This window comes from Triturus cristatus, chromosome 7, assembly GCF_964204655.1.
Source record: "Triturus cristatus chromosome 7, aTriCri1.1, whole genome shotgun sequence".
Lineage (NCBI taxonomy): Eukaryota > Metazoa > Chordata > Amphibia > Caudata > Salamandridae > Triturus > Triturus cristatus.
In genome coordinates, this window is record NC_140590.1 from 1,832,954,757 (window position 1) to 1,832,973,736 (window position 18,980).

An 18,980-nucleotide genomic window follows, 5' to 3' on the forward strand; every position below is an offset into this window, starting at 1 on the left:
CTTCAGCACCAACGACGACGCTTCTTGCGCCGTGATCTGCCAGCACTGTGATGAGCACTGCCTTCATCTCACACCGTGACCCTGGTCTCACCGACGATGCCATCTGATGACGCCACCACCGCTGCACTTCACACCGCAGCACACGACGCCTGCCGACGCCAGCGCTCCTGACTCCAACAGATAGGAGATCGACCTGCAACACGTGTAACTCCGAGGGCCCCGATGACTCCTGCACCGACCTCCGGAACCAACGCCTGCGGACGCTGTGTTTTTGGAAGCTCAACAAGAGGTCACCGACACCATCATTTCTAAAAGGTACTGTTTGCGGGTCTTCCCAACACCTTAGCTGGCCCGCGACGCCGCAGTCAGCCAGAACTGTTTGGATTTGTTTGCTCACAACACCGTGATAGCACCGGACGAAGCTATCGACATCAAGGAACTGTTTTTAAAGCTTATTTTGACAACTGTAGATTTATAGGTACTGTATTGTGGATTTTTATTGTTTTTGGTGTTGTCTTAAAGTAAATAATAATATTGGCTATTTTTCTAAACTGGTGTGGTGTCCTTTTGTTGTGCTTACACTGTATTTCTGTGGGTTATGTGCAAATGCTTTGCACACTGCCTCTAAGATAAGCCTTAGTGCCAAGCTACCAAGGGGGTGAGCAGGGGTTATTTTAGGAGTGTAACTCCCTTATCCTGACTAGAGTGGTGGTTTCTGCCTGGCTTTGGCGCATGCCCTAGCCTGCCAAAAATACCATTACTAACATTGTTTGTCAGCAGTGAGAATAGAACTTGTGTTTGCACTTGACTTACAGTGATTGGTGTGCACAACTACCATGTCGCAGATCATTACGTACCACATAATATTATATTTGGTCTATTTTTGCCTTTCCATTGGTTTTGAACTTGAACTTTCCAGTACAACATGCCTGAATCAATTGCATCATCTGTTGCATCCTTGGAAGTGGCCTTTGAGGAGGAGACGTTAGAAACCTACAATGTGTGTTGAAATTGAAGGAGATCTGCAAAAACCTCAAAATCCAAATCAGGGGCTTCACCAGATGAGAGGAGCTACAAAAGGTGCTGAGGGCCTGGGTAGCAGCTAGACATCCTAGTGAACTGTCTGGGGATCTAGGCATGTAGGCAGAGGAGCCTATTCCAAGGGTGGATGTGCTTTTGGGAGGGAGATCACCCTCTAAGACAGGCAGCAGCAGTTTGTCCCCAGAGGAGCTGGAGGAGAGGCGGGAAGCAAGGAGAGTTGCTGTAGAACTGGAGAAGCTTAAGTTAGCCATGGAGGAGAAAAGGATGATGTTAGACCATGAGTTTAAAATGAGAGAGCTGGACCGGGAAGCCAGTAGGGTGAGGCCCAGCCCAGATGGTGGCAGCAAAAGTGTTAGGACCAGTACTGAGGATGAGGTCCACACACACACAGCTTTGGGACCCTGCTTCAAGGAGGGGGTTGACATACACCAGGGGGTTCAGGATTGTGAGGTTACTCCAGTGGTGCACAGTGTCCCTGAGGTGGATTGGGGAACTGGCACAGGGGATAATATTCCTGGTAGTGGGATGGACGCTCTACTGACTCTAGATGAGAGGTGCAGGGAGAGGGGTTCCCCCATGATAGAAGCCCCAGCAAGTGAGGATGGAGACCAGCCAGAAGACAATGGGTTCAGAGACAGCAACAGTTAGACACTGACTCACCAGTCTTGTGAGAGTGATGTGGGGTACTTTTCTGAGGCACTGGATGGTTGGGTGAAGGGTAGTTTGATTAACACCTGTGGGGGGCTGTGTGATTCAATTGTTGGAGAGCATATTTTAAGTCCCTGTTTTCCAGAGCTATGCAAACACCCAGTGGATTGTGGGTACTCTGACCCCAGGGAGCTTGCACTGGAGGCAGACCTTTTGTTGGATTCCAGAGGGTCTGGGGAAGCATCTGGAGTGGAGTATTTTGCTAATTCAGATGAAGCTTAAATGAGATTTCCACTGCAAACCATCCTTTTACTGTGTCAGCATTTACTCTGTAAGTTTAGTTCAGCTATGTTGATTTTGCTAACCTGATGTGGACACTAAACTTCAAGTCAGAATTTCTGCCCTACAAATGGTGGGGGGAGTAGGGTTGGGTGGGACTAGGAAGGCATGGGGTTTCCCATGTTTCCTCAACGTTCTTCTTCTCTTTCTATTTTAAATATTATACTTTATATTCCTAACAAAATGTAATAGAAATGGTTCAGATTTTGATAAAAGACTGGGAATGGTGCACATAATCAGGATGAATATGGTCATGTCTGTATGGTATGTCCCTTTGGCACATAAATAAAATTGTCTGTTTATAACCAATGTATAAAAGTGTCCAATGGTAGTCTGAGCTCTCTTGGATTATTAGTAGGAGTGAGTATGCACCGAACAATAGAAATATCCCCACCAACGCAATATAAGGACCAAACATGTGCTCAATTAATTATTCCCTTGCTCAACCCTTGGTAGCTGGCAATGAGCAGGCAGGCTTAACTTAGGAGACAGGTACGTAAGGCATTTAAAATCACCAATACAGGAAATAAGTAAGGCACAACATTCAATAAAAATCCAACACCAATTTAGACCATCAGGAAATATTTGTACATTTAAAATGACATATAAATGAGAAAAATCAAAGGTAGGGAATGGGAGATATGCATTTGACCGTGACAAATTAAATTTTTGAAGCTGACCGTGATGGAGCCCTGGTAGGATACACTAAGTGGGAGACCTTGATCAAAATTTTACCTTTGCACTTATAAACTTTTCTGGAATATTTTCTCTCAACATCAAGAGGGCCTCTCCAGCAGGCCAAATTCACAGCAGCTTTATCATTTTGGTTCAGCGGGAACCCCGGGTCAACTCCTGGAAGTCTTGAGCTCTGGAGCTTTCAGCGGGACAAACATGAAATCCAGGCCGGTCATGGTTCGACATAATTGGCTCAACTCTCTACGTCACATTATGGAGATTTTTTCAAAAGTTGTCCCAAACTGCTCCAAACTCCTGGAACTTCTTACTGAAGTACCTCTTGAGGGCTCAAAGTGTCCAAAACGCAAGTCCAAGGTTACAGAGTCTCTGAGTTTCTCCTCAGAAGTTTTAACTGCAGTTCCCACAATGCACCTGGTGAAATCCTTTAAAGTCCAATTGAAGGGGGTCAGCATTATTCTTTTTGCTGGAGATCATGCTGGTGGAGCTCTTTTAACCTGTTGCTTTCAGGGAGTCCTCTCCTCTTTTTGAAGCAACACAAAGTCCTTAGGGCTGTAGTTCCTTAGTGTGCAGCAGGTGCAGTCATTCATAGTGCAGTCCTCTTTGTGCATGCACTTTATTGTAGTATTCCCATATTAGTCTATGAAGCTAAAATGCTTCAATGGGGAAAAACTAAATCAGTAGTTATTCCCTCACCAGGGCACATACAACATCATTTAAAATGTTTCTTTTTATGGTTACATGGCACCCTACCCTGGGGGCACCTAGGGTAGATGTTAGGGGTGAATTCTATGTAAAAATAAGGCTGTTTTACACTTTGAAAGTACCTTTAAATCCAAAGTAGAATTTGCATATCATTGCAATTTAAAAACAGCTTGGAAAGCAGAGCTGACTTTTAAAAAGACAGCAGGCAACACAGCAGTGTACACACTTAAGTGCATTAAATCTGCTGGGAATCTAAAAATATGTGCCCTACCATATAGTAGGGACTAACAGGTTGATTGCTCGTAAAAAATTATAAATTGCCATATACCTTTTAATCAGAACACTGGTTCTTGACCTGGTTAGCAGAGCCCGGGGCACAGTCAGAGTTATTTACCACCAGAACCAGTCAAAAAATAGGAGGGATCAGGGGCAAAAAGGATTATTTTCCCATAAGTACAAAGAAAAGTGTCACCTGTCAAAGAAATACCAAGAACTACATCCATTATGCCAAGAATAAACACCATGGCAGGGTCAGCATTGTGCCAGAAGTGGGTATTATTATCCCTTGCGTCTTCAGTGTTCCACCAATTACCATGGTGGTGAAGTGGGGTCTTAACAACTGATAACGCCCAAAGCCGAAGAACTAAACTTCTATTATTCCATTCCTCTCAACAACTGAGGCATTTCCTAAAATAAACAGGGAGAAAGGAAAGGACAAACATTGGTCTATAAGAGCCAACAGTATATTGCAACCATTATAGGGCGTGCGCCACTTTAGTATTTTTAATGGAGTCATCAGCTTTCCAATGTTCTGATATAGAGTTATAGCCCCCTTGATGGTACAGTGATGGCATATTGCTTGTACACCTCTGCCCCACAAGTAGTTTAATTAGGTGCCAGGGCTGGTAGGTCTGTCCATTTAATTTCTGCTCTTATTTCTTGTGTTTAGATGTGTTTTTGTTATGGATTGCTTTTTACTTTTTGAGCGCAAACACGTACTGTATGTTTTCATTGTAACTTTTTATTTTAACAAATACTTTTGCACATTTTTCGCCTATTGCAAATAAAAACATTGCTTGGATTGCCAATGTCAGAGTTATAGAATTTTGCTAATGTTAGTTTACTTTGTTGTGTTTAAGATGTTGAAAATGGCGATTTGTTTGTATCATTTACAAATATCTGTCTGGTCCTATAAAGAAATATTTAAGTTCTGGAGTACGTCTGGAAAATAAAAACTTGCAAGCATCCAAGTGGAAAGTGAGATATGGTCATTGTGACAACTGTCAGTTGAAACGTTAAACACCCTGGGTGTGTTGTTCCATGTGATACAAAGACAAACATTTATGGTCAAATAGTGCAAGTGAAAGTATATACACTTTATTGTGTATGCATATCCATGTGATAATAGGACAAACATTTACTATCAGATAGTACAAGTGAAAGTGTGTACACTTTATAAAGTGTATATATCTATGTGAAAACAGATAACCTTTTCCTCTCACATAGTACAAGAGGGCATGTGTACGTTATATAGGGTGTGTATATCCATGCGATAAAAAGAGAAACATTTCCTGTCACATAGTACACGTGAAAATGTGTACACTATAGAGAGAGCATATTTTCGTGTGATAAAAAAGGAAACTTTTACTGTCACATAGTATAAGAGGGCATGTGTACGTTATGTAGTGTATGATTATTAATGAGATGCAAAGACAAACACTTGGGGGCAGATTAGGTTCAGAAAAAGCAAGAAGAACTCAGCTCACAGGCTTTCCGAGCCGCAACGCAGTTTCAAAACCGACAGCCTCATTACAATGGAGGCTATCGGTTTTGAAACTGGCCAGACATTCCAGCTGGCTTCCGATGGGCTCAAGGTGCTTGTCTGCCAGTGGGAACTGGCATGTAATCCCCTTGGACGGCGTTCCATGCCGGGTTTTCTGACAAGAAAAGTCTGTCAGAAAACGAGTTTGGGGGCCCTTAGCGGACTCTGGTTAGGGGACAAGGGGGCATCTATGGTGCCCCACTGTTTATCCCTGCACTATGTGGCAGGCACCTTGAGGTGCAGGGATGAACCAAACTCTCTTTTCTGTATGGGAGCTTGTGCAACCGCATCATGTCCAGTCGCATCATTATTCAGCGGTTGGGACTGCCGACTGGAGTACAGTCTGACCCGTATCTGCAACGGTGTCCTGATAAGGCCCTTACTGCCACATAGTGCACGAGGATGAGAGTGCACTATATAGGATGCATAACACCATGCGGGTAAAAAGCTAAATGTAAGTATTTGCATGTTTACATTCAAGGCTAAAAGCAAAGTATGATGTTATCGGATTTCAGGAGTTGAAGTATTGTCTACATACTTCAACTTCAACAAAAAGAAACACGTTTTTGATGCACTGGCTCAAAACTGATATTATGGTGCCCACAACTTGAGAGGCACATGTTGTGAGTGAAAAGGTTACTCTAACATGTACTGATTGCCACACCTTTCATTGGTAGTTCCTTGATGGAAGTATCTGGCAAAACCCACAAGTGCATATTTGGTTCAACAAGGCTGAAGATTTTTCAATAGTCCCCAAGTTTAGAATAGCACATTAAGTGTCCAATAGAATAACATTAGATAGTTGTTTACTATATTCAGTGCAGCCAACTGACCCATCCTTTGTTTGCTGATTTAAACCAGGCCTCTAGGAGAGCTTCCTTTTACCATATGCATTTTTGGAGTCGTTCTCATTCTACAATGCAGTGAAATGTTATGGTTTCTATCAGGGAGCGATGATTTCCTTGCTATATATACCTTTGTATCTGAGAAGTGCAGAATCTTTTAATATAGATGTGGTCAATCATTAAGTGAGAGGCTGACTTTTCTGGCACTTGAATTACTGACAGTGGATATTAATGCTGAACCTTCTGGTGCCATCTCATCTTCGATTTGGACAGGATGTTGGACCTCACAGAGGTAGCGGTTTACACTCACATTTGATAAAGGATGCAGGGTCTGGGAAGCATTCTGAGTTTTTTCAGTACTTACATCACATGTTAGTGACAATTTTGTAAGGAAAGAGTTATAAATGCTGAAGGTTGTCTTTTTGACATATGCAGTCATGGGACTGGCCGTTTCACTTTGTGACCAGGATGTGCGGAACCTCTTAGTATAGATGTGGTCAGTCCACAGTGAGCAATGGACATCCACCACACTGAGGCAGAACCTTGTGGCGCCATAGGATCCTGGATTTTGACACAATGTTGGACTGCACAGCAGTGGTTTATTTGCTAAACAGCCGCGGTCCGTGCAGGTAACAGCGGTGGGGCCAGGTAAGGGGGGATTTCGAGGAACGATGCAGAGGCAAAATTAATCATTTATCTAATTTTACCTCCGCATCGTCTCTTGAAATCCCCCTTACCTGGCACCACCGTTCCACCATTGTTACCTGCATGGACCATGGCTGCTGCTGAAAGATAGCATGGCTCGGGAGCCATTCTGTTTTTATTTACTTGGAACCTAAATCACCATTTAGTAACAATTCTGGTAGGAAAGATTTATTAGAGCTGAAGGTTGTCTTTTTGGCACTTACAGTCTCAGAAATAGTCATGTTTCTTAATGGTTAGATGATGTGGAAGCCCATGGTTGTCTGATACCAGTGGTTTTGATGTGGCAGGAGAAGCTTTTCCTCAAGCTGTTCACTCACTCATTAATGAACTCAATATTCCAGTTATCAATTCCAGGACCAAGATACTCATTTTTCTGCCATCCATTCAAGCAAGAATTTATTGATTCATCTCTGTATTTATTCATCCATACGTTAACCTACCTATTTAGTCATTCTTCCATTTGTCTATAAGCTCAGACAAATTCACCAATCAGTGAAGAAGCACTTGCACATATAAAATTCGAGGCCTATTGACTTTGCCATTGCTTGTTTTGACTGAAGACTATATTTAAATGTATTTGATCAATTCATATTCAGGAAGGACTTGATAAAAGAAAATAGATAAACTTCAGTTTTTATTACATGATTTATTTTTCCTCCACTGCAGTACAGATTCAAATCAAGAAGTCAAATTCTGTGAGCATCATCTCAGGTAGGAAATGTTCTTAGTTTGAAGCCACAGTGCTCTGAATCCAGTTGACGTAGTTGCAGACCTTGGTGTAAACTCCTGGGTAGTTTCTCTGAGCACAACCAATACCCCAGGAGACCACACCCTGCAGCTGACCATTGCAGACCACTGGGCCACCGGAATCACCCTGAAAGAAAGAAGACAATGTTCATAGAATGTTGAATTGCGAATACTATGTGCAACCCGAGACTAATGCGTACAATAAAGTCAACCTCATTGCACTACTCTGACAGAATACGATAATGAAATCACAACTTGTATCATTCATCACATGTGAGTAATGGTTGCAAGCATAGTATTCTGTTGTATGTGTTCTGAAATATTGATCATTACTTTGGTTGTTAAATCCCTTTTTAGCCAAATGCACTTTTCCTAAGTGTCGCACCATACACCACCGCATGTGGCATAGCATTTTGTATGAACACCCAATCACTTCCCATAATTGATTTGTAATGCCATTGGCAATTTTTTTTTATTTATTTGTCTTCGGTCTATGCATGCATTTATTCATGAAGAATGTTGATTTGATTGCAGACTACATCACAAAAGGGTCCCCAAGATGTTCGAGGCACAAGTCAACAGACACCACTATTGTGTCCAGGTCTGGAGACCAGTTAGCGCTGCTTGTGCTCAGTGTTATTGATATTCTGGCCTTAGAGGAACGTTAAAGGGGGTTCTCTGGAGCTCAATAGAACGCATCCGCACGACTCATCCTGGACATACTTCGACACAGCCACATCTCTGCCCACCTGAGAGACCTGCACTGGCTCCCCGTCAGCAAGAGGATCAAGTTCAGGCTCCTCACCCACGCACACAAAGCTCTACACTACATGGCCCCGAATACCTCAACAACTGCCTCACGTTCTACACACCCACCCGCCAACTCCGCTCCGCCAGCCTCGCCCTAGCCACCGTCCCTCGGATTCGGAGAACCACCACCGGAGGAAGATCATTCTCCTACCTGGCAGCCAGGACGTGGAACTCTCTCCCCACCCACCTACGACTTACCAAGGACCATCTCTCCTTCGGGAAGCTCCTCAAGACCTGGCTCTTCGAGCAGTAGCAGCTCACCCTCCCCCCCCCCCCCACCCCCCCCAGCGCCTTGAGACCCTCACGGGTGAGTAGCGCGCTCTATAAATGTTCATGTTTGATTGATTGATTAGAATATAGCACATCTGAGTGATTTTAAAGGTACCGCAGGGATGAGAGAGATAAAGCCTAGAGTGGGGCTTTCCAGTACTGAGGAGGCAGTGGGGCACATAGTAGCAGTGAGGCAATGTGATTACAAGCCTGATGGATTGGAAGAAGCATAAAGAGAGATGGTCTGAACAAAATCAAGAGAAATTACGAAAATATCTGAACTGTAGCTGTGAACCTTTTAAAGGGACCTTGTGTGTGAAGGAGGAGCAAATTTACATGGTTGAAAAGACCAAGGATAGCAATTTCTAACCTTTTTCAAATGGTTTTGGTTGAAGCCATGCTGGAAGGTGAGGTGCACTGCAACAAATGTCCTCTTTTCATCGCACAATTTCCCCACAGAATGTGAAAAGCACCTTACGCCCTATTCCATCACTGATGTATTCTCCTGAGAATTGAGTCGGGATCTGATAACGACCCAGAATCCAGACACAGTGATCCTGTTGAATGAGGGTGAATAAAATACATCTCTTCTTCCCATAGTAAGGGATAGTAAGGTGGCCTCACAGAGGAGGAAAGTGAATGCATCCCAAGGCCTTGTTCAGAAGGTATTGATGCATTCAGTGCACACTGTGGCAAAACCGGAGGCACGCTTATCAGCCAGGGATCCATTCCTAATTCAGTCCTTCCTCAGCTCCTGACAACACTACCCTCATCAATTTGTTATTCTACTAAACTTATTGCCTTTTAGTCTGTTTCTAAATATTCCTCTCTCCTTCTAGTCGTTTTCTTCTCCACCGAAACAAAACCGAATAAGAGTCCATGTTCTGCACAAGTGCACCTGTGCCTCTTCTTGGTAACACAGAGGCGTTAAAGAGGCAGACAAATACGTATTGAATATCACCTTTGAGTTTTGTTACCTTTTTGATATTTTATTTTATTTTGATTTAATAGTTTACCCACTATTGATTCCTGTCTATCAATTAATTATTACTCCAGTTTCAATGAGCTGGATCATTTACAGATCCAACCATGATGTGCAATGAATTATGTACGTTGTGCTGGTGCCGTGTGAAAAACCTTAGAATGTCACATACCTGGCAAGAGTCCTTTCCGCCTTCAAGGTATCCTGCGCAGAACATGTTGTTGGTGATCTGCCCTGGGTAAGAGCTGGTGCATTGGCTGGTGGTCAGGATTGGGGCATTCAGGCACTGCAGGGTGTTGGGGTAGTTTGCTGATGAAAAGTGGATAACAAATTAGTTTATGTTGGCAATAGAAATATAACAATTTTTGTCCTGCACAACACATGTCCTACTGTAGATTATAGTGAGAATAATAACTGCACAATAAAACATCTAAACAATCAAGAGGATAAGATGCCCTGTGGAGAGACCTTCACGATTTGATACCGTGCATTACAGTAAATTGTAGGACATTTTTTTCACCTTTTTCTCCATTTCCTCTAGACTTTTGGCAGAGGTTAGAACCAGCAGCAATGCAGTACACAAAGAGGTTAGTTATTAATATTATTTTGCTTTCCTGTCATACATTATTTGCCAGTGTAGAATGTCATTGATTACCCGCACACTCAACAGGTGAATTGACTTCACAATTAAAGACTAAATACCTCCTATTGTATGTCGATTAGACTTAATTGGAAGTGCTGATCAACAATATGAGACTGCTCTGGGATAAATTCTGGCCCTGAGCATTGCTCTAATGAATTATCTGTAAGGTATTGACCTGCCATTTAATAGAGAATTGCACATCACCCCCCACTTGAAGTTCTTGTTACAGATAAATCCTTGTCCCCTAGACTACTTACAGCCACTGCCGGACATGTTGCCCCATCCTGAGATCAGACACTGGGTTCCAGATGCAGCACAGCCTGATGGGAGGGCGACGGCCTTGACGTAGCTGTTGAGGGTCGCGGCTCTGGACAGTTTGATCAGCATGATGTCATTGTCCAGGTTCCTGGAGCTGTAGTTGGGGTGTCTGATGACCTTGGTGGAATCAATGAACTGTTCGGTTCCTTCGTTTGATGCAATGTTGTGCTCTCCAAGTCTCACATTGATACGTCTGGAACAAGAACCAAATTAAATATTGCCTTTTAATTCTTTAAAGCCAAAACAGCAGTTTTATACATCCTAGGCCCGATGTACGACCATTGGATTAAGCGCCTTGAAATTTGCGACAAATTGTGAGTCGCAAATTGCGAGGCGCTAAATCCAATGTACAACAGTGTCAGAGGCACTGTTAGCTATTCCCAATGGGGTCGCAAAATGCGAGGCTCATCAATATTCATGAGCCACTCTCAATTTGCGACCCCATTGGGAATGGCCAGCCTCACAAGGATGGTGGCCTGCTGGGGTCAGCAGACCACGATGTCTGTGACTGCTTTTCAATAAAGCAGTTTTTTTTTAATGCAGACAGTTTTCCTTAAAGGAAAAAGGGATGCATTTAAAAAAGAAAAAATTAAACGTTTTCGTTTAATTTTTTAAGGGCAGGCAGTGGTCCGTGAGACCACCGCCTGCCCTTAAAAATATTTATCCTTGCATTCACAAAGGGGAAGGGGTTCACTGCTCCCTTCCCATTTGCAAGTGCTTTATCACCATTTCTGAGAAGGGTGGTAAACCGCGACTGTTTTGCAACCGCAATTGCACTTGCAAAAGAGTCAAACATAGCTGCGGGACAAGATATTAGGAAGAGACGCCCTTGGTACGCCCCTTACTAATTGAGACTCAGTATTCCTATTTTGTGAGTTGCAAATAAATTACGACTCGCAAAATAGGAATAGTACATGGCCAACTCGTTTTTTGATGTCGCAAAGGGGTCTGCAACCCCTTTGCGACTGCAAAAAACGGTCGTACAACTGGCTCGAAATCATTTAGCTGTCTTGAAAATGTTCTTCTATTTGGTTGTTTTCGCCCGGGTATGTTTTTTAATAAGGTAAGAGCAACCCTCACCAACTTAGTTAGTCTCTTAATACCATACCTCTTGGAAACAATGTCAAGTGTGTGAGATTTTTTTATGAGATATCAAGTGTTCTCTGGGGAGCCTCAAGAAAGCTCCCATTGCAGCCAGTCCTGGCTTCCCATCTGCATATACATAACTACCAGTTGTGCAGCAGGGTTTGCTCCTTCTGTTTGTCACCCACCACGAGACCAGGCTCCCTTCTATCCATGCCAGGAGATTGAGTCCTTGATTGACTGTCAGACTCTGATCACCTGATATCCAAAGGGTACTGCTGTCTTTGAAAGCCTTATAATTGTTCTCTCCACTGTTTGTCAGTGATTGTCTCAATAATGGGTGCCTTGATACAGGCCCTAAATAATTAATTGCCTTGGGGTCTGCTGTTATATATTTTATAATATGTGCGCGACCACTGTATGGTGTCATGTTTTGTATAGGGAATAATCTGAAACTACCAAATTACCAATTTGAGTCTTTGAGTTGTCAGTAAATACACCATTGTCTTTGGATGACAATCTGCTGGCAGGGCGCTCAAATGCTGCTTCCCCGACCGGCCCATGAAACCTGCTAACAAGAGTGAGTGTTCCTAGTGAGGTGGTCAGATTTGTTCACTTGCCATCTGGAGCCAGAACTGATATCAGTTGGTGTCCTCGTCAGAACATTGTTGACCTTACAACAGTATTAGTTATATATGTTCATATCTCATGCATTCGTCAGACTTGTATGGCACCACTACATCCTTCATCTACCAAGGATTATACGCAATTATTCTCTATTTCTATTCCACTATCCAGTCATGTAATGTAATGTAATGTAAAGTGTCTCTTGTAAAGCGCGGGCTGTCACTCCGTACGGAGCATCCTGGCGCTGTGGAGGTTGGAGGTAAGAGGGGGGAGGGGCTCTAGCGTTTCTAAATAAGGGAGAGACACAATTCTTCTGGGGCTGCAAATACCCAAGTCTTCAGTGACTTCGTGAAAAGTGTCTCTGTCTCAAGTGATCTCAGGTGGGGTGGTAGAAGGTTCCAGGCTTTGGATCCCAGCACTGCCACTGTTTTACTGCCCTTAGTTTTGTATTTGAAGGTGGGTGGCTTGAGATAGTTGGCAGTGGAGGACCTGAGATTTCTAGTTGTGGTATATGGGGTGAATCTTGCAGAGAGATACTTGGGTCCAATTTTGTGTTTGGCTCTGAAGGTAATGAGAAGGATTTTAAAAAGAATTATTTTGTGTAAAGACAGCCAATGAAGGGCTTGTAAGGCTGCAGATGCTGAGGATCTTCTTGGAAGCTTGAGAACAAGTCGAGCCGCGGCATGCTGGACAACTTGCAGCTTCTTTAAGGTGGATTTGTTGGAACCTGCTAATAAACTATTGTAGTGGTCAAGACGTGAGAGTATCAGGGCAACTGCCACTGATGAGGCTTAAGCAGGTCCCTGCTACTGCCGTCGTGTGTGGGAGGAAGGTGAGCACAGAGTCAAATTTTACTCCCAAGTTTTTTGCTACCTTAACTGTGTCAGGGGGGGTGGTGTCCCATCTGGCCACCACTTACCAGGTTGGAATAGGACGTTTTTCCCTATAGGGAGAATTTCAGTTTTGTCCGTGTTGCATCTCAGAGGGTTCTCTCTCATCCAATGGATGATTGCGATGAGGCAGTGTTTGAAGGTAAGTTCGGTCGAGGATAAGTTGTTGTCTAGAGAAAGGATCAATTGGGTGTCATCCGCATAGGACGTGACTTCAATGTCAAATGATCTTATCAAGTGGATGAGAGGGGTCATGTAGACATTGAACAGCAGTGGGCTCAGAGTTGAGCCCTGTGGGACTCCTGTTGTTATGTTACGTTCAGTTGAAATAAAGGTACCTAGGGCAACTGCTTGTCTACTATCAGTAAGAAAGGATTTAATCCAGTCTAGGGCGGTGCCTGAGATGCCACTACGTTCGAGTCGTTTCAGAAGTATACTGTGTGAGAAATGTGTCCCTGTGCAATGGGTATTACAGAAGGGGGCACACAAGCATCTTATAGACACTTTTTCAGAAATGAAAAGACTTTTGGCTACACCGTGGAATTAATACATGAGCTAATATGGTCAATTTGGAAGATTCTCAAGTTTAGGTAGAATAATTATATCCATATGCTCAACTATTGACTGTCCCGAAGCATATGCTCAAAGGTTCCGGGATAGAATTGAAAACAGCTGACATGGCTCAATGCCAAATAAATAAATGAGCCGCTGTAGGTCAATAATTGAATTGAATTATATTAATAACAAAGATTGGGTTTACCCACCTTTCCCTAGATAATAGAATAAAAGTACTTCCTGCCCTCACTCCTAGGGCATCTGTCATATGTCCTGCTTTTAAGTATAATCTAGATTGGTCTATCAGGCGAGGACCTGCTGTTCTTAATGGAACTGAAATTGTCTTACATTCAGCTTGGGTGATTACTTTCTTGCAAGTTGATTTCACTGAAAATGTATACTCTAGCCAATACCATGCATAGCTGAACATTCAGTGGACTTACGACTGGTAGCAGTGAGCAGCCGACACAACCCATTGGCTGTTGATGAGAGACCCGCCGCAGAAATGGTAGCCGACATTCAGGGACACTTGGTAGGGGAGTGCATTCTTCCCACAAGTGTAGCCACCAACAATTTTATCATCATCATCAATGGGGAAAGCAGCTGAAAGAGAGGCAAAAAATATACCAAAGGTGAATTATTTATGAAATACTCCATTGGGCGACACATACACCATCACCGACATCAACTATGATGATGAGGTGATAAATTCAAAATTAGCAAATAGCCGCCACACTTTTCTTAAAATATCAGATTCTGCTAGATAAACATAGGTGAGAACGATCTGTAAATATTGAATTTTCGTAGAGATAATTTGCATATTTGTTGGTCAATTGAAAAGCTGACTGAATGAAACTCTCCAGAGAGATAAAAAGGTGAGCACAAAATTGTTATAGTCGGTTTCTGAATGGGTGTGTCATAGTAACTTGGGGGCTTATTTACAAGCCCCTTGCACCACCGGATCATCACTTTTTATGATGCCCTGGAAGTAAAGAGAGCAAACCCATATCTACGAGGCCACGCAAAGCCACTTTGCATGGCTTTTCATGACCTCGTAGATATAGTGAAAGGCGAACACAGCGCAAGTTGCTGTGTTGCCGTGCCCTGTATCAAGGAGGCATTCCATGGGTGTTGCAGTGGGCTTTCCATTGCAGCACCCATGCAGTGCCGGACTGGAAACCAGAACTGGCCCTGGCAAACTGATCAGCCGGCCCCCCTGTGGGGCAGGGGGGTGTGCGGCCGAACTGTGTGCTAGGGCCGGTTTCGGCCGATTTTGTTACAGGGAGCCGATATTGCTGACCTCCGGTGACAAAAACGGCCCCCCAGTGGCCCAAAACCGGCCCCCACCCTTGCGGCCCACCAGGGAAAGGCCCAGTGCCAGCTACAGCCAGTCTGGTCCTGCAGCCATGGGCTTTGGCACATTCCCAGATTTACAAGGATCTGTAAACCTGGCAAAGGGTCAAAACTGTCTGCCTCCCTAGGGGAGCCATAGAGAGGAGACATATCTTTATTTCTCCTTGTTTTTTCCTCTTTTCATGTGTGCTGCACGTAGGAGGACAAAGCCTCCATAGATTCTTTTTTGAGCAGGAAGGTTTCCTGTCTTGCACAAAAACAATCCTGCCAACAACTCAGACAGCTTTGCAACATAGTGCAAGGGGGCCTGCATTGGCTCTAGGCACCAAATTGTGCGCTGGTGCTGGCTGAAAGGAGAGCAATGCGCCATATCTTGTAAATACGGTGCCTTCCTGTCCTTTCGAATTGGCGTAGGACAGTGCAGCTAAAAGACTTATGGTACTGCCCTATGCCAATTCATTGTAAATTACGCCCCAAGTGCATAAGACTGACACAAAAGGCTACAAAGTTCAGTGCACTGCTGTGGTAACCATGTGATGTCCTGAAGCCATCAGGGAACGTGCTGCCCAGAAATATCACCATAGAAAGAACAAACGCTATATTGGTCATGAGGAATTTGTTTTTGGCTAAAAGTCTCTTGAAGCAGTAATTCTCCTTGTCTCGTGCATGATCTGGCTATGCAATAGTCCTATTGGTTTTTCATTTAAGTTTAATTTAAACCAAGCTGAAAAGAGATAACCCGCAAAAGTAATAGCTACATTTCAAAGGTGAATTAATCTATTCATTTTATTTCTCTGTTTGTTGTAATGAATTGCTTTTTTAACATTACCTACAATGCAGCATTTCTCACTTTTTAAAGTAAATGCTATGAATGTTTGGTAGCCAACTTATCAAACTCTCCTGAGTCTAATATTCTAAAGAGCGCTGGCATGTAGTTCGGAAAGGATTTTGGCCCAGGTAGGATATATTTTTAAAAAAGAGTATCAAACCACAAGCCATCATATACAAAAGTATGATTAACAACTATCCCCAGATTTTCCGTCCTGAGAACATTTGAAAAGAAAAAAAGAAATGGTATAAAAAACAACAAACTGCTCTTCAGCATTCTCATATTCCATAAACACAGAACTCTGTCCAACAGATACTCTACAATGACCAAATATTAAAGCATAATTCATGTTTTTCCATAAAGTAGAGAAGAATAACTATCATTCACCATTTAGAGTTAGCATGTCTAGTTTGTATACTCAGAGGCGCTTATAATGCTGGACACCCAGCTATAAATATAAACAACTGTTTGTTCATTCAACGTAGGAGATTGGGTGAAGGCTTGATCAAGTCAAATGGAACCACAATTGCCAGTGAGGGATGCACCACAGTTGTGTGACTCCCATTAATTGCACTCTAATCACTATTTTAGAGGGGCTGTAGAGAATGAGGTCTGAACCATTCTTAAAGAAGCTGTTGCAATATTTGATTAATATAAGTTTGTTTACATTGATTCACTACCATGAAACTCAGTAATGTTTCATGGTATTCTACTGTACACTAAATCACTCAAACCAATGTAATGGCTTGTGGTGATGGACCTTCACTCAGTAGTACAATAACTTGGTGAGTAGTAATAATGAATTCAATGTACCAATCAGAAGAGCAGGTCACACGGTCCAGGACTCATGACCACTTTACGCTCCATAAAGTTAAGGCGGCCGTGTGTGGCCTGTGCGGATGCCAGTTTTCTGTCAATGGACACAGAGTTGGATCTCAATAACTTCCAATGTGCTTGCTGATCAACCTTGATGATCTGCGGATTGACAAATTTGACCTCCATCCTTCACTTGATGAGTAGTGATGGATCCAAATCAATATATTTAGCAGAAATGTGAAATGACCCATTCAGAATAGCAGGTCACACATTCAAAGACTCCTGAACCCTTTTAACATTGGTGAGCTGCAGATTGGGAAAATTGACCTCCACCAAAATGGGGAGAAAACCCTGCCTTTTGAGAGTGGATTGATGAAGTTAACTTCCCCAGTGACATGTGGTGTAATGCTAACTCACCAGCAGCCCCCAGGAGGGCACAGATCAGAAGGAACTTCATGGTTGTCCTGTGAGTGCTCGCAGTGTGATTCCCCTGCTGGAGATCCGGGTATTTATACCCAACCAGACCCAGCTTTATCTGCTTCTTTCCAAGGCTACTTCTATTTTTGTGTGAAGCAGGTGATGATATGGAAAGAAAATGCATATAATGTACTGAAGTTAGTAGAATACAAGATCAATAGGTTAATGATTAGCTGTTTGTTTTTCTCTCAAACTTTGCCCTTTATTTAACCACCATCGAGTGACTGCACACTAGGAGTTCACCATCCAATGATGAGCTGCACTGAACATGGCAACTGGGCACACCAGATGGCAACACCTGCACGGATAGGAAGGAGCTAAACCCATGGTCTCTTCTAAGTCTTAAAAGGAATGAGGAATAAGATTTAGATCAAAGCTCAGCCATTCATAATAAGTTATCCAAAACACATAACTCACTGTTCCATAATATTCCATTCAGTGTCTGGCTCTCAAATACCAGCCCCCACAAAAGGTAAACTATTAGCATGATGTGAGCGAGAAAATCACTATTTTAGATCTGTCTCAGAAAACTAGTGTTAAAAGATATGAATATAGATCAAAACTGAGCATTTTTGTTATCTTCACATATTACAACATATATATTATGTATACCACAAAACTCAAGAATACTGCACACATTTAAAAAAGCATTAACAAAGCCAATGCTTTTACCAATGCTGTGCAATGGTGTGACCGCTGAGCAGCAAGGCTAAAAGTAGAAGAAAAAAGTTTTAAAATGTGCAATGCCATGGTCAATGTTGGCAGGGTGATAGCACTTTTCTTTTAAGTACAGCACATACAGCACAGCAGGCGTTCCACTCTACAAAGTATCTAAAAAAATATCGACAAAGCCAATAGAACTTGCATATGTGAGGCCTATTGACTTTGCCAGTGCAGGTTTAGAAACACTTATAAGTATAAGCTCTACACAGTGCATTGTGCCCGGGGGGTGGGGGGGACTGGAACATGGTCACCATGTCTACTGAATTCTAGTCAATAAGACAATTAATAGTGCCTGAAAACGACAATGAATATCAGATGCGTAATAAGATGCAAAACTAGAAGCAGCTGAAATCAACACTGAAGAAAAAAATTAAATAACAATGATGAATGGGGTCGGAAGGTTGTAATAAACATGAAAACTTAGAATGTATAGATTGTGAATGAGTCCTGTTTAATCCTTGATGAAAGATTCCCCAGCTGAACTAGAAAACGGCATGTCTCTAAGCTTGCGCCCACCAGCTTTGAGGCCTGATGTCATTTCCTTTAGTTAATTAATTACGTGCTAGAAAATTAATTACCGATGACATCTCAAATGGCATAATTGATGATATCACTGATGAAATCATCGATGACATCTTCCAAACTTCTTTTGTACACATTGCTTTACAAACGGGTATAGCATTAGAGCTCTGAAAGTAAGTACAAAATAGCTCAGAAGAATATGTCATTATTATTGTCATCACAGAAACATTTCCCTTAGGTGCAGAAAGCATATGTAATGTGCCACATTGACTGTATAGCATACACTTCCTGGGTAGTGTACTTCACATTAACAATCAACCACAGACATATGTGAAACCCTCATTGCATACAGTATTCCATCTCTATACAAATGCACATAGAAAGGCAAGTTCATAAAAATACTGAACATCTGTTCCAAAACGAATGCCCTACTATGGACAGTTTTTATTTGTTCAAACCCCTAACAGTCCACAAACCTACAATTGGAAATGAAGTTGATATGAGTACAGAAGTGAGCAGCTTAAACACTGTCCACTC

At 42.7% G+C, this 18,980-nt stretch overlaps 1 protein-coding gene and 1 gene segment (V, D, J or C); one reads left to right on the forward strand and one right to left on the reverse strand.

The window, feature by feature from the left end:
- The window catches only part of LOC146813330 (T cell receptor beta constant 2-like), a 934,578-nt gene that overhangs the window by 280,209 nt on the left and 635,389 nt on the right, over positions 1-18,980 (forward strand).
- LOC146813334 (trypsin-like) lies at positions 7,425-17,269 on the reverse strand. Its single transcript, XM_085620146.1, has 5 exons — positions 17,139-17,269; positions 14,167-14,326; positions 10,508-10,761; positions 9,780-9,916; positions 7,425-7,672 (listed from the first exon to the last, which is right to left on the reverse strand). The coding sequence occupies exons 1-5, from the start codon at positions 17,176-17,178 to the stop codon at positions 7,523-7,525; spliced, it is 741 nt and encodes a 246-aa protein (XP_085476272.1). The 5' UTR covers positions 17,179-17,269; the 3' UTR covers positions 7,425-7,522.